Below are 11,376 nucleotides of genomic sequence, written 5' to 3'. Positions count from 1 at the left end.
CAAGTTTATTCAACAGTGCCTTTTCGCCAAATACGTGATAGATATGGATAGAAATTTTAAAGGAATTTTCAAAGGAAGGAACAACGCACTATTATGTACATAATTATAATTGACACCGACAAGTAATAATAATAATAATAATAATAATAATAATAACATTTATTTCAGGACTAGCCCATATAGTGTTAGTAACAATGTTTCCTATAACCTAGTGTTAGTACAGAAAATTTAAAATTGAAAATTTATAACATTTTTATATTTACATTCTATTACATTATTATACATTCATATTACATGGAGCTTTATCCAATGTCGCAGCATAGGACTCTCCCATCGATCTACAAACACTTTCAGAATACTATTGTGGCTGCCGCGGAAACGCTTAAGTAATGACGCGCACCTCTTGCGCATGATGGCTTTAAAGTTATCGACGCGCCTTTCCGCGAACATCAGTGAGGCACTACAGCGCCACGGCAGCCCCAACAGTATCCTGAACGCATTATTGTATTGTACGCGGAGGTCACTGTAAGCACGCAAGCTATAGCTGGTCCACAGACTGCACGTATAAAATGATTGACAGAAGGCTTTAAAAAGAGTTATTTTGACATCTTCTGTACAACGTGCAAATCTGCGAGCCAGCATGTTGCAGCGAACTGACAGTGACCTTCGCTCCCTGTCTATATCCTTATTATCGCCTAAGTTTTCGGTTACCCAATGACCCAAGTACTTAAAGCTGGTTACCCTAAGTAGCGGTGATCCGCAGAGCGATACCTCAGGTATGGTTTTATAGCCTTTTGCACCCGCCTTAAAAACCATGATTTCGCTTTTCTTGGCATTGTACTTGAGTCCCTGAGCCTCAGCATATACTTCACATATAGACAGTAATCGTCTTAAAGCACTGACCGATGGGCTCAGTAACACCATATCATCTGCATAACTAATGTTATTAATGTTCACTCCGTCTACATGACACCCTATGCTACTGTTACTGAGCTCATCGATCAGATGATTCATGTATAGGTTGAAAAGACGAGGCGAGCTCAGGCCGCCCTGCCTCACTCCGCATTCCAACCGGTAAACAATATAGCGGAGGTAGTCAAAAAAATAATCAATAAAATATGCATTATTACTACGTGACATTGGCGAAATCATTTGTGCTCATTTTGGTACTATTGAAAGCCATTAACCCTAAATAAGAAGAAGAAGAGAAAACCCAAAAAGTATGGGACTACATGACAAGAACCAGCATTAATTGAAAATAATCATAACAATCGGTACATCCAGTAAAAAGTGTTAACCTCTGTTGAGAATTGAGAACCTCCTTCTGTTTTTCTTTATTTTTAAGTCATTTAATGAGTTCGGCCAACGAAACCGTGCAAGAATATAATAATTGTGTTTGCTAGCAAACAAAAAAAACCGACTTCAATTACATTGACAAGTAATACAATGTAGGTAGACGAAAACATAGTCAAGTAAATAGGCATTATGAAAGATTACTCCAAAATTTGTAATCAGATCTCGATGAAATTTAAATATGACCACGTGATAAACATCGGCTTTTGATTAAATTAAAAATAATCAAAATCGGTACTCCCAGTAAAAAGTTATACGAATTTTTAAGGGATTCCCTCGATTTCTCTAGGATCCCATCATCAATTCCTAGTTTCCGTATCATGGTACAACACTTAGGATATCTTCTTTCCAAAAAAAAAATTGTCAAAATCGGTTCATAAACGACAAAGTTATCCTCGAACATACGTTATTTATATATATATATATATATATATATATATATATATATATATATATATATATACACGATCGAATTGAGTAACCTCCTCCTTTTTTGAAGTCGGTTAAAAAAGGAGCCTCTTTTAGGTTTCTGAAACCTAAACGGTTACCATTACCATTAATCACGTGATATTTTTACCTGGTTATTTGGTGAGGTTCTAGACTACCCGCCATTCAAAAATCACATGTATTGTTTTGTTCCATAGTATATTGAAATTTTCAAAATATTATCTTGAAAAACACGTAAAATCAGATAAAATTTTGGAAACTTAAGGATCGTGATTTCAATGTCCAGCCAGACATCAAGGTTGCTGGGTATTTGTGTAGCTGTTACTGTATTAGTCATTGTTTGTTTAGTTGACTTAGAAATCGTGTGTTTAACGAAAAATAAGTACATGTGACATCTTATTTCAACCATCTTTCTAATACTTTGAGTTTCTTTACGAATGTCAACCCCACCCCCTTCGAGCTTAATTGTCGACCACTTATGTCAAAAATGTAACACTTATTTGTGTACACGATCGATTTTTTAAATCCTTATCCTTACAACAAACCTAAATCGATCTAAAACAGAATTAAAAACGATTGGTTGTACAAAAATGTTTACAGGCAAACGTATAAACTTTGTCTTTAGTAGTCTAACACAGAAAATAGCTCCCTATGAACAACACTTTTAAAACTTCAAACAAACAACATCTGGTTAAAAAAAAATTAAGTGACAATTGACAGGAAATTGCCGAGTTCAATAAGCTGTTTTTCCGAGATATACACATATTTAAGTCATACAAATAGGGTTATTTGTACAATGTGTGCTATTTAAAGATATGTAAATGAAAATTACACCTCTATTTGCTACAGCAATTAACGTTTATATTTACTTTTTCTCTTCGAGATCGTTGATCGATTATAATCTAAGAATATTAAAAATCAATTTTACGGAGGTTATTAACTTTCGTAAAATTTACGTTATCGTAATATATACTAGTATTCTTTACATATTTTACAAGCTAATAAACATAAAATATATGAAATCGTTTGTCCGCGTTACATCTTGCAATACAGTTTTGAAACATATAATATCTGAGCTGAGGCTTTATATATATATATATATATATATATATATATATATATATATATATATATATATACACACATTTTGTTAGACAATGCATGCGTGTGTAATTCTAAATCCAACATAGTTTTTTATCATACCAACACACAACGTTTTTTTTGCTTTCCTACAATATGGATATCAAATGAAAAGACCTGCTGAGACTACCGTACTGAGAAACATGTCCAGCGGTAACTAAAAGTAAAAAAAGCTATATTATTTTTTTAATGCATTTAAATAAAAGCCTTTCTTTTAATTTTTTTAAAACATGGTTTTATATCATGTCTTATCAACACTTCAGAAGTATGTGAACATTATAGTAACGTTATGGAGGATTGTGTTTCGGGCTTCAGCGTATGTACGTATTCCTAATTTTGAATAATGACCTAAGTATTATAATACCTAATTGTAATTTATTGAATTTAATAGCAGGAATGTAGCCAATAAGCGTTTTAGTGATTTCAATAATAAACGCGATTTTATAAACAACTATGTAATCATACATAAGTATAACTAAGCTGCTTCAACGTTTAAATGATTTTGTAGGTTTTATTTTTTTTGGCACTTTTTTTTCTTTTAGTCGCTTCAAAACTGTTTTAGGAAAAATGAAGTTAAATTTAAATTAGAAAAATAACGAATAGATTTATGTCTGAGGCGGAACAAACTTTATTAAATTAAGTTTAAATAAATAAATAAACACTTCACACTAACGGCCCCTAGTAAGATTTTCTCCTGTGTCGGGGGTCCGGAAACACACAATACACCCACAAACGCCCAGACAACGACAAACATCTATATGGCCAATACGAATGTCCGTCGTGAGCGGGCATCGAGCCCGCGACCGCCAGTATAACAGCCAGTGCTGTGACCGCTGCACCAACGCGTCGTCAAAGTATTATTAGCTCTTAAATTAAATCTTAAGTATTTATACAGAATTATAATATCAATAATTATTAATATTAATGTCGAAACTCGCTGAGTGTAGACGTGATGCACTGGTGGTCGCGGTTTCGATTGCCATTCACAATAAATATTTGTATTGGAACAAATGCTTACTACAGAGTATTTGTACATACAGAGTACATTGTACATACAGAGTATTTGTCCTTCTCGCTCTCCCCATCGTGCCTCGGATAGTACGTTAAGCTGACGCTGTCCCGGTTGTTACCATAAACATCTGATAATGATAGTTACGAGGATATATCCGCTAACATGTATTGAAGCAACTTGGTGGATTAAGCTCAACCCTTCTCTTACATAGAGAAAGAGGCCGATGCCCAGCAGTAAGACATCAGAGGCTGACTCCAAAATCATCAATATAAAAAAGAAAGTATACATTCAAAATATTACGTTACTTGATATTTCGATTAAAATTATCTCTTACCCAAATTATATAAAACTCGATTGTAATACATACCTGAAACGAAAAAATACATTACCATAAGTGATAATAATACAAAACACATTGAAAATTATTTTTTATTCTATATTTAAATAAATAATTGTCTGTACATGGAGTACTGTACAACTGAGGTAGGGCACAGCAGGAATTTCCTAACTGAGGTAGGGCACAGCAGGAATTTCCTGCTCAAAATATGGAGCAGCCCTACTGGGGTAGTACCTCGACCTTACAGAAGACCACAGCTAAATAATACTGTTTTCAAGCAGTATTGTGTTCCTGTTGGTGAGTAAGGTGACCAGAGCTCCTGGGGGGATTGAGGATTGGGTCGGCAACGCGCTTTCGATGCTTCTGGTATTGTAGGTGTCTATAAACTACGGTAATCTCTTACCATCAGGTGAGCCGTACGCTTGTTTGCCGACCTAGTGATATAAAAAAAAAAACATGGTATATAAAAGTAAACCACAATTTTTTGATACGTCCAGGGTGGCAAACAAGCATACAGCCCACCTGATGGTAAGCGGTTACCGTAGACTATAGACGTCTGCAATACCACAAGCATTTCAATCGCGTTGCCAAAATTAGGACCACCAGTGGAGGCAATAAGGCGAGGAGTTAATTACTGTTAATTTGTCTATGACACAAGTTAAGAAATATCGTACGATATCTAAACGTATGAATTTAGATATTACAAGGTATAACAATAGGCATATTTATTTTCAAGTGCCCAAAATATGAAGCAGCTCATCTGGGAAAGTACCTAAACCTTACTGTATACTACAAAAAATGTTATATTTAAAATAGTCAATTAGGTATTGCCTTAAGCTAGCCACATATTTTTGAGTGGCGTACATTATATTGAATCCTTTCGATATTTGGTATCCAATACAAGGTACTGATTTATGAAGTAGCGATTTCCTGTCCCCAATAAGCCCTTATAAATTAGAAAGCCTACAAAAATGTTTTACCCTTCACATATATCATTTTACGGCCAAAAACCTAAATCGTGAACCAACACTTCCAACGATAACGCGAAGGGTCCTCTCGACCTAAGCCGAAGCCTTCATAAATCTTCGTCAAAGAACACCAAACGTTGTATTTTTACAAAAAGGACACATTTAGATTATCCATTTTTATATATTGTAAAGAAGTAATCATACAATAACTCAGAACGATTTTCCCGCAAAACATTAATAATTTTTACTATCTTTATTTACATTATTCGAAATATTTCTATGATTTTTTTCGCTTATTTTGCTCTAACCTCAACAAGTCCTTAACAAAAATAACTGAGAATAAATACCTAAAAATCATTATGTAATGAAAATATCACCTTAACTTCCGTTTTTCTACAACTAAATTATTCTTGTTATGTTTTATAAAAGAGAGGAGTAAAAGTATGTACAAAAAGTAAGATAACTAATAAAAATAAAAACTACGTAACTTTCGTCACCGTCATCATCATCATCATCACTTCAGCCTATCGTGTGAAAGTGTGAAAGCAACATCATTATCATCATCGTCTGAAAGATACATCGTGTGAAAGCAATAACAAATAATCCCTAATCCCTAATTCTATATAAATAAAAATGAATTTTGCTAAGCGCATAACTCGAATGGCTCGACCGATTCGACTAATTTAATTTTTGTATGTTTCTTAAGCCCCACGGAAGGTTTTAATAATAGAAAATTAAAAAAAAAATTAAAAACAAAAATTTACTTTTTATTTAATTTTTACTATTAACTTTTGATAGAGCGAAGTCTGTCCAGGCAACTAGTAATATTATACATGTAATAAGTTTGTTTATTACGCTTTCACGCGAAAAGTACTTAACCGCTCATCCATAAAACTTTGTACACATATTCTTGGAGGTATTAGAAGTAATATAGAATAGTTTTATTTTGAAAAAATCAATGCGAATGAAACCGCGGGTAAAAGCTAATAATTAATAAAATAATAAATAGATAGGTAAATAGCTTATAACATACACACACGTTTGTTTGTCCTATAGGAATAAATAATGTAAAATATGTAGTAAGTAACTTAATACTTATGTTATGGGTAATAGCAAATATTTATATAGCAAAGTATAGCAAAATATTTTTGTTGATAAATATATAGAAATAATACGATTACGATATACCGATTATAGACCGGTTTACCCATGTAGAAGAAGATTCGGAGTCTCCCATAACAACGTTGTAGAAGGTCGAAGTAGTACCATGTATGGCTTTTGATGTAACCTCATACAAGACTTCGACTTCATCAGAGTGTAACGAAATCGGCACATACACCTGTATCACTTTCAGGTCAATGATTTTAAGTTCCAGTCCAAAATAATTCGAACCTATAATTTAAATTAGTTGTGGTCGACGTTCGACCACTGGACGGCCACTATTTTGAAGAATTACACTAATGCCACTCTACAATATCTTTTATTAACAAAATAATTATATTTTAACGGACTTTTTAAAAAGAGGAGGTTACTCAATTCGACCAATCAATTCGTATATATATATTTATGTATGTTCGGGGATAACTTCGTCGTTTATGAACCGATTTTGATAATTGTTTTTTTTTTTTTTGTTGGAAAGGAGACATCCCAAGGGTGGTACTATAATAAGGAAACCAGGATCTGATGATGTAATCTCAGAGAAATCGAGGGGAACCCTCGAAAATCGTAGTGACGACTAGTGCGTTTGTTAATTTTTTCGTCTACTTACGTTGTATTATTACTTGTCGATGTAATCGAAGTCGGTTTGTTTTCTTTCGTAGCAAACACAATTATATTGTTTGCAACTGACTGAATTAATACAATGAAAAGTATACTGTTTTCCGCTGTTTTTCAATTCTTTTTTGTCCGCCAAAACGGGTGAAAACAACGACGAATTGCTACATTTTAAAGTTTTACTTTAAAAAGGAAAAAAATGCGCCTCAAACCGGCAAAAAAAATTGTGACGTTTATGAACTTAATGCATTATCAATAGTGTTGCCCAAATGCAAGAACAAGACGAGACTTAGCCAGTCTTGGTCTTGGTCTTGCGCCAATACACCTGGTCTTGGTCTTGGTCTTGGTCTTGCGCTCCCAGTCTTGGTCTTGGTCTTGGTCTTGCAGCAAGAGTCTTGCAAGTCTTGCAATTACCTATTAGTCTATTACTATTTATTAAAGTTTACTTTAAATCTTAGAAAAACGTATTAGAATTGGAACATTGTGAGCTTGAATTAACATAGCCATAGTAAAGATCAAGCAGATTAATAAATAACTGAAGATTTGATAAGAAATTCGAAAAATCAACTGACCTATATGTCGTTTTCCATGGAAGTAACTGTTTCTTAATAAACATTTATGATTTATAAGCTTACATTTGCTAAAACATGTAAAAAAACAAATTAATTACAATAACTTGACTGTATTTTAAAGAACAATACTTATCTGTCTAGAAAGAGATTGAACCCTCAACTTATAAGAAATTTAATAAAAGAGTTTTACGATTTATCATTTATTTGAAAAAAAAATAAAATACAACACAAATCAACAGCTTTATCATTAGGTTATGATACTTTATATCAATTTTTTTGACCAAGAATTAATACAAAGTAACCATCTGGCTGACTCATCACTTAACCTATTTCTATGTTTTCTAATTACTAATGATGCTTTAGAAAATAACCTCTCAGCAGGTACTGAAGTTGCAGGTATTGAGAAAAAATCACGGGCCATTTTCGATAAAATCGGATACTCTGTCTCATGCGTCCTCCACCAATCTAAAATGTCTTCCGAGCTGGCAGTTCTTGGTTTTCTCAGGTACTCCTCCAACTCGTCTATCACTAAGCCTTGAAGACAAGATCCACATGACGTCGAGGGACATTCATAGAGTTTATCAAAGTCTATTACGTCTTCATCTTCATCACATACTTAATTTTCTTTTTCTGGTAATTCCAGAGATTTGTTCAGTGAGTGTAGACTTTTATATTCTTCATAAAGTTCATTGAACTTGCGCAGACTTTCTGTTTTAAGTTGCTTCCCCCACATTGTCAGGTCAAAAGTCTGAGCCTTATGCCTTGGGTCTAAAATTAAAGAAGTACAATAAATCCAGTTGCTCTTCTTGTAATGTTTAAGCATTTTGTCTCGAGCTGCTTGGAAAGCTAGAATGAGCCTTTCATCCACTTCAGATCGATTAGGTTTCTCATCTAACTGTTTTACCATGGATTCAATTTTATCTAGCAAGAGATTGAATGATACAATGACTAGCGGTAATGTAACATATTTGTCTCCACCAAGTTTTGTACTTAAAAGTTTAAAGTTTATTAGAAATTTATGTAATTTTTCGAGTACCTGCCATTCATTAGCTGTGATTTGAAAATCATTTAATTCGGTGACAGAACTGCACAATATGTCAATGCCCGCTCTCACTTTTAAACCAAATCCAATCACATCATGTGTGGAATTCCATCTCGTTGGACAGTCAAGAATGGCATTTAGATTTGATGGCACGCCAGCTGCTTCACAAGCAGACTGAAACTTCTTCTTCACTATCTCACTTCTTTTTATTTTACTGGAAATACTGCGTAACTTTGTTACAGATGTACGCGAGTCAGCAATATTTGGTGCGGATTCTTCATCTTCCTCATCCTCAGTTTCGTCTGCATAGTCTTCGTACTGCTGATCTTGCGCGTTAGTGTCAGACTCACAGTGTAATGCTAAGGTCTTTAATAAATCTTGTACACCAAGGTTTAAAATGTGAGCAAAGCACCGGAAATGTTGATTGTCTGAATCAAAGTGTGGCGGCAGCTGTTTGCCCAGTTCATACATAAATTTGGTATTTGCAGTTGCGTTGTCGACCGTGATACCTTGTATTTTATCAATTATGCCATATTCCAATAAACATTCATGGAAAATCGTTGCAATATCTTCCCCAGTATGTCGACCGCGTGATGGTATAAAATCAAGAACTACAGATTGATACTTCCATTCGTTGTCTATATAATGAATAGTAACCCCGTAGTAACTCCTACCAGCAATTGACGTCCACCCATCAATGGTAAAAGACATTTTAGATGATAATTGTTGAAGTCGTTCCTTGAGATTCAATTGGAGCTCTTCAAATCGCTCTTTGACTTTCCTTCTAAGTGTAGACCTTTTAGGAAACACCATATTAGGACAAATACATCGAAAATATACTTGTGTAGCTTCGTCATCGAAAAATGAGAAGGGAAGATATTTTTTCACCACCCAATCAACTGTAGCTGTCGTGATGTTGTCACTGCTGTTTTCCGACTGAAACAAAACAATAAATCTTGTGTTATTATTTAAAACATACTAGGTTTGAGCGTATAAGAGGAGGAGGTTTGTTGTTGTTAAATCGAGAAAATCGTTAAATTGATATTTGTTATATTAAGGTTGCACTGTACTGTAATTTACCAAAATAAAGTACTTAGTTGTTACTGGCCGATTAAATGAAAATATGGGTGTTTATAAAAAATATTTAAGACGATAATTACATACTTAATATGTCGCACCCCTAGATGAAAACACCACTAACTCAAAAATACTTACGTAAGTTAATGGCGTTTTTGAAAGTATCGCATGAATAGCTACGCAGAGTTAAAATTCTTTTAACTGTTAAAAAAATATTCTTACCTGTCCACTTCTTCCAGCGGTTACTAAAAAGCTTGTGATATCTCCACTTAATTTTGGTTTAACAGGAAGAAATATTTCTGATTCCTTTTTGTGGAAAGATATTAGATGTTTCCTTAAGCCTGAAGTGTTTCTGATTTTCATTTTTATTTCAATCTTTTTATGTTGGCACAATTTACAGAAGGCAGTTTGGGATGCATGAATTATTTCGAAAAACTCCTTAAATTTGCTTTTGGGTCTTTTAGATCTGTGACTCAAACTCTCGTTACTCGGACTAGAATAATTTGAATCTTCGTCACTCATATTAAATTGTACACGTGATACGTTTTTAGAAAACAACGAGAATTAGTAAAAACAATTATTAAGTTAGACTCGAAGCACAGCTCAATTGGAAATGACTGGAATTAAAATAATTCCTTTATTTATAGTACGTTTCCTTGCTTTCTACCGCGCCGCCTCGCCACGTGCCGGCTCTATGAAAAGGATGCCGCCGCAAATCAAACAATGCCGCGTGCGGCGTACAAACACACACTAAATATTACCTACTTGTACAGACGCGACGCGTGAATAAAATATATGTAAAGAATTAGTGCCAATCACTATTCTTTACATATAAGTGAATGTTTTGGCGTACATCTATACTAATATTATAAAGCTGAAGAGTTCGTTTGTATGTTTGATGACAGAAGTTTTAAAATAAATAAATAAGTCCTGAACGTCACTATACCTCCAAAGTTACTATTCCTCGTGGACGAAGTCGCGGGCACAGCTAGTAAATACTTACTCTCATCATCTCTCTCAGAGATATTCGGGCTGGTAAGTAATACAAAACTCTTATCGCAGGCTTTTTATTTTATTAGTAGGTAAGTACCTACGCTTTTTATATTATTTTATTAGTTTTGTAGAATTTTTTTACATGTTTCAAGTATATTTAAAAGTGGCTACAATATTTATTAAACGGGTGATATTTGAACACTTTTTGCTATTTTTTCTTGTAAAAACTTAAGAAATATAATGACTAAATGTACAATAATAGTACCTAAGTAATTAGTTTAAAACCATATAAGTAATCAATATTATAATATATACTTACTAGAATGAATTAATATGACATCTACTACCTATCCTTACCATTTTATCCTAATCATAATACTACTTGCGTGATCAGTATAATGTATTCATTTTCATTCTAAGCACTCTGAAACTTATTTATTCTTTGGAACACCTGTAGGTACTCTTAAAATTCGAAATTATTTTGCATGAGTATACCTACGCCCTATGGCGGCAATCAAATAGTGTCAAATGTTATGATTTCGGCGTGGCGGCAACGATTGTTTTAGATTTCAAAAGAAGCCGCCGGCGCGTGTATCATAACCATGTACTTCCGAAAAGCGGCAAATTTCTTTGAGAAGTAAGTACAAAACCTTTGATGCCGC

General features: G+C 33.8%; 1 protein-coding gene across 1 annotated transcript; it reads right to left on the bottom strand.

Moving 5' to 3' along the window:
• Window positions 1–285: 285 nt before the first annotated feature.
• On the bottom strand, window positions 286–1,014 carry LOC123657269. Its single transcript, XM_045592844.1, has one exon. It carries the CDS (start codon window positions 1,012–1,014, stop codon window positions 286–288), a length of 729 nt encoding a protein of 242 aa, XP_045448800.1.
• Between the last annotated feature and the right edge of the window lie 10,362 nt (window positions 1,015–11,376).

This window comes from Melitaea cinxia, chromosome 10 (assembly GCF_905220565.1).
Source record: "Melitaea cinxia chromosome 10, ilMelCinx1.1, whole genome shotgun sequence".
NCBI lineage: Eukaryota > Metazoa > Arthropoda > Insecta > Lepidoptera > Nymphalidae > Melitaea > Melitaea cinxia.
The sequence above is the reverse complement of the archived record's forward strand: the minus strand, read 5'-3'. Positions and strand labels throughout refer to the sequence as shown.

Excerpts from the sequence above, each read along its gene's own strand:
- LOC123657269 (XM_045592844.1), bottom strand. The coding sequence starts at position 1,014 with ATGAATCATCTGATCGATGAGCTCAGTAACAGTAGCATAGGGTGTCAT.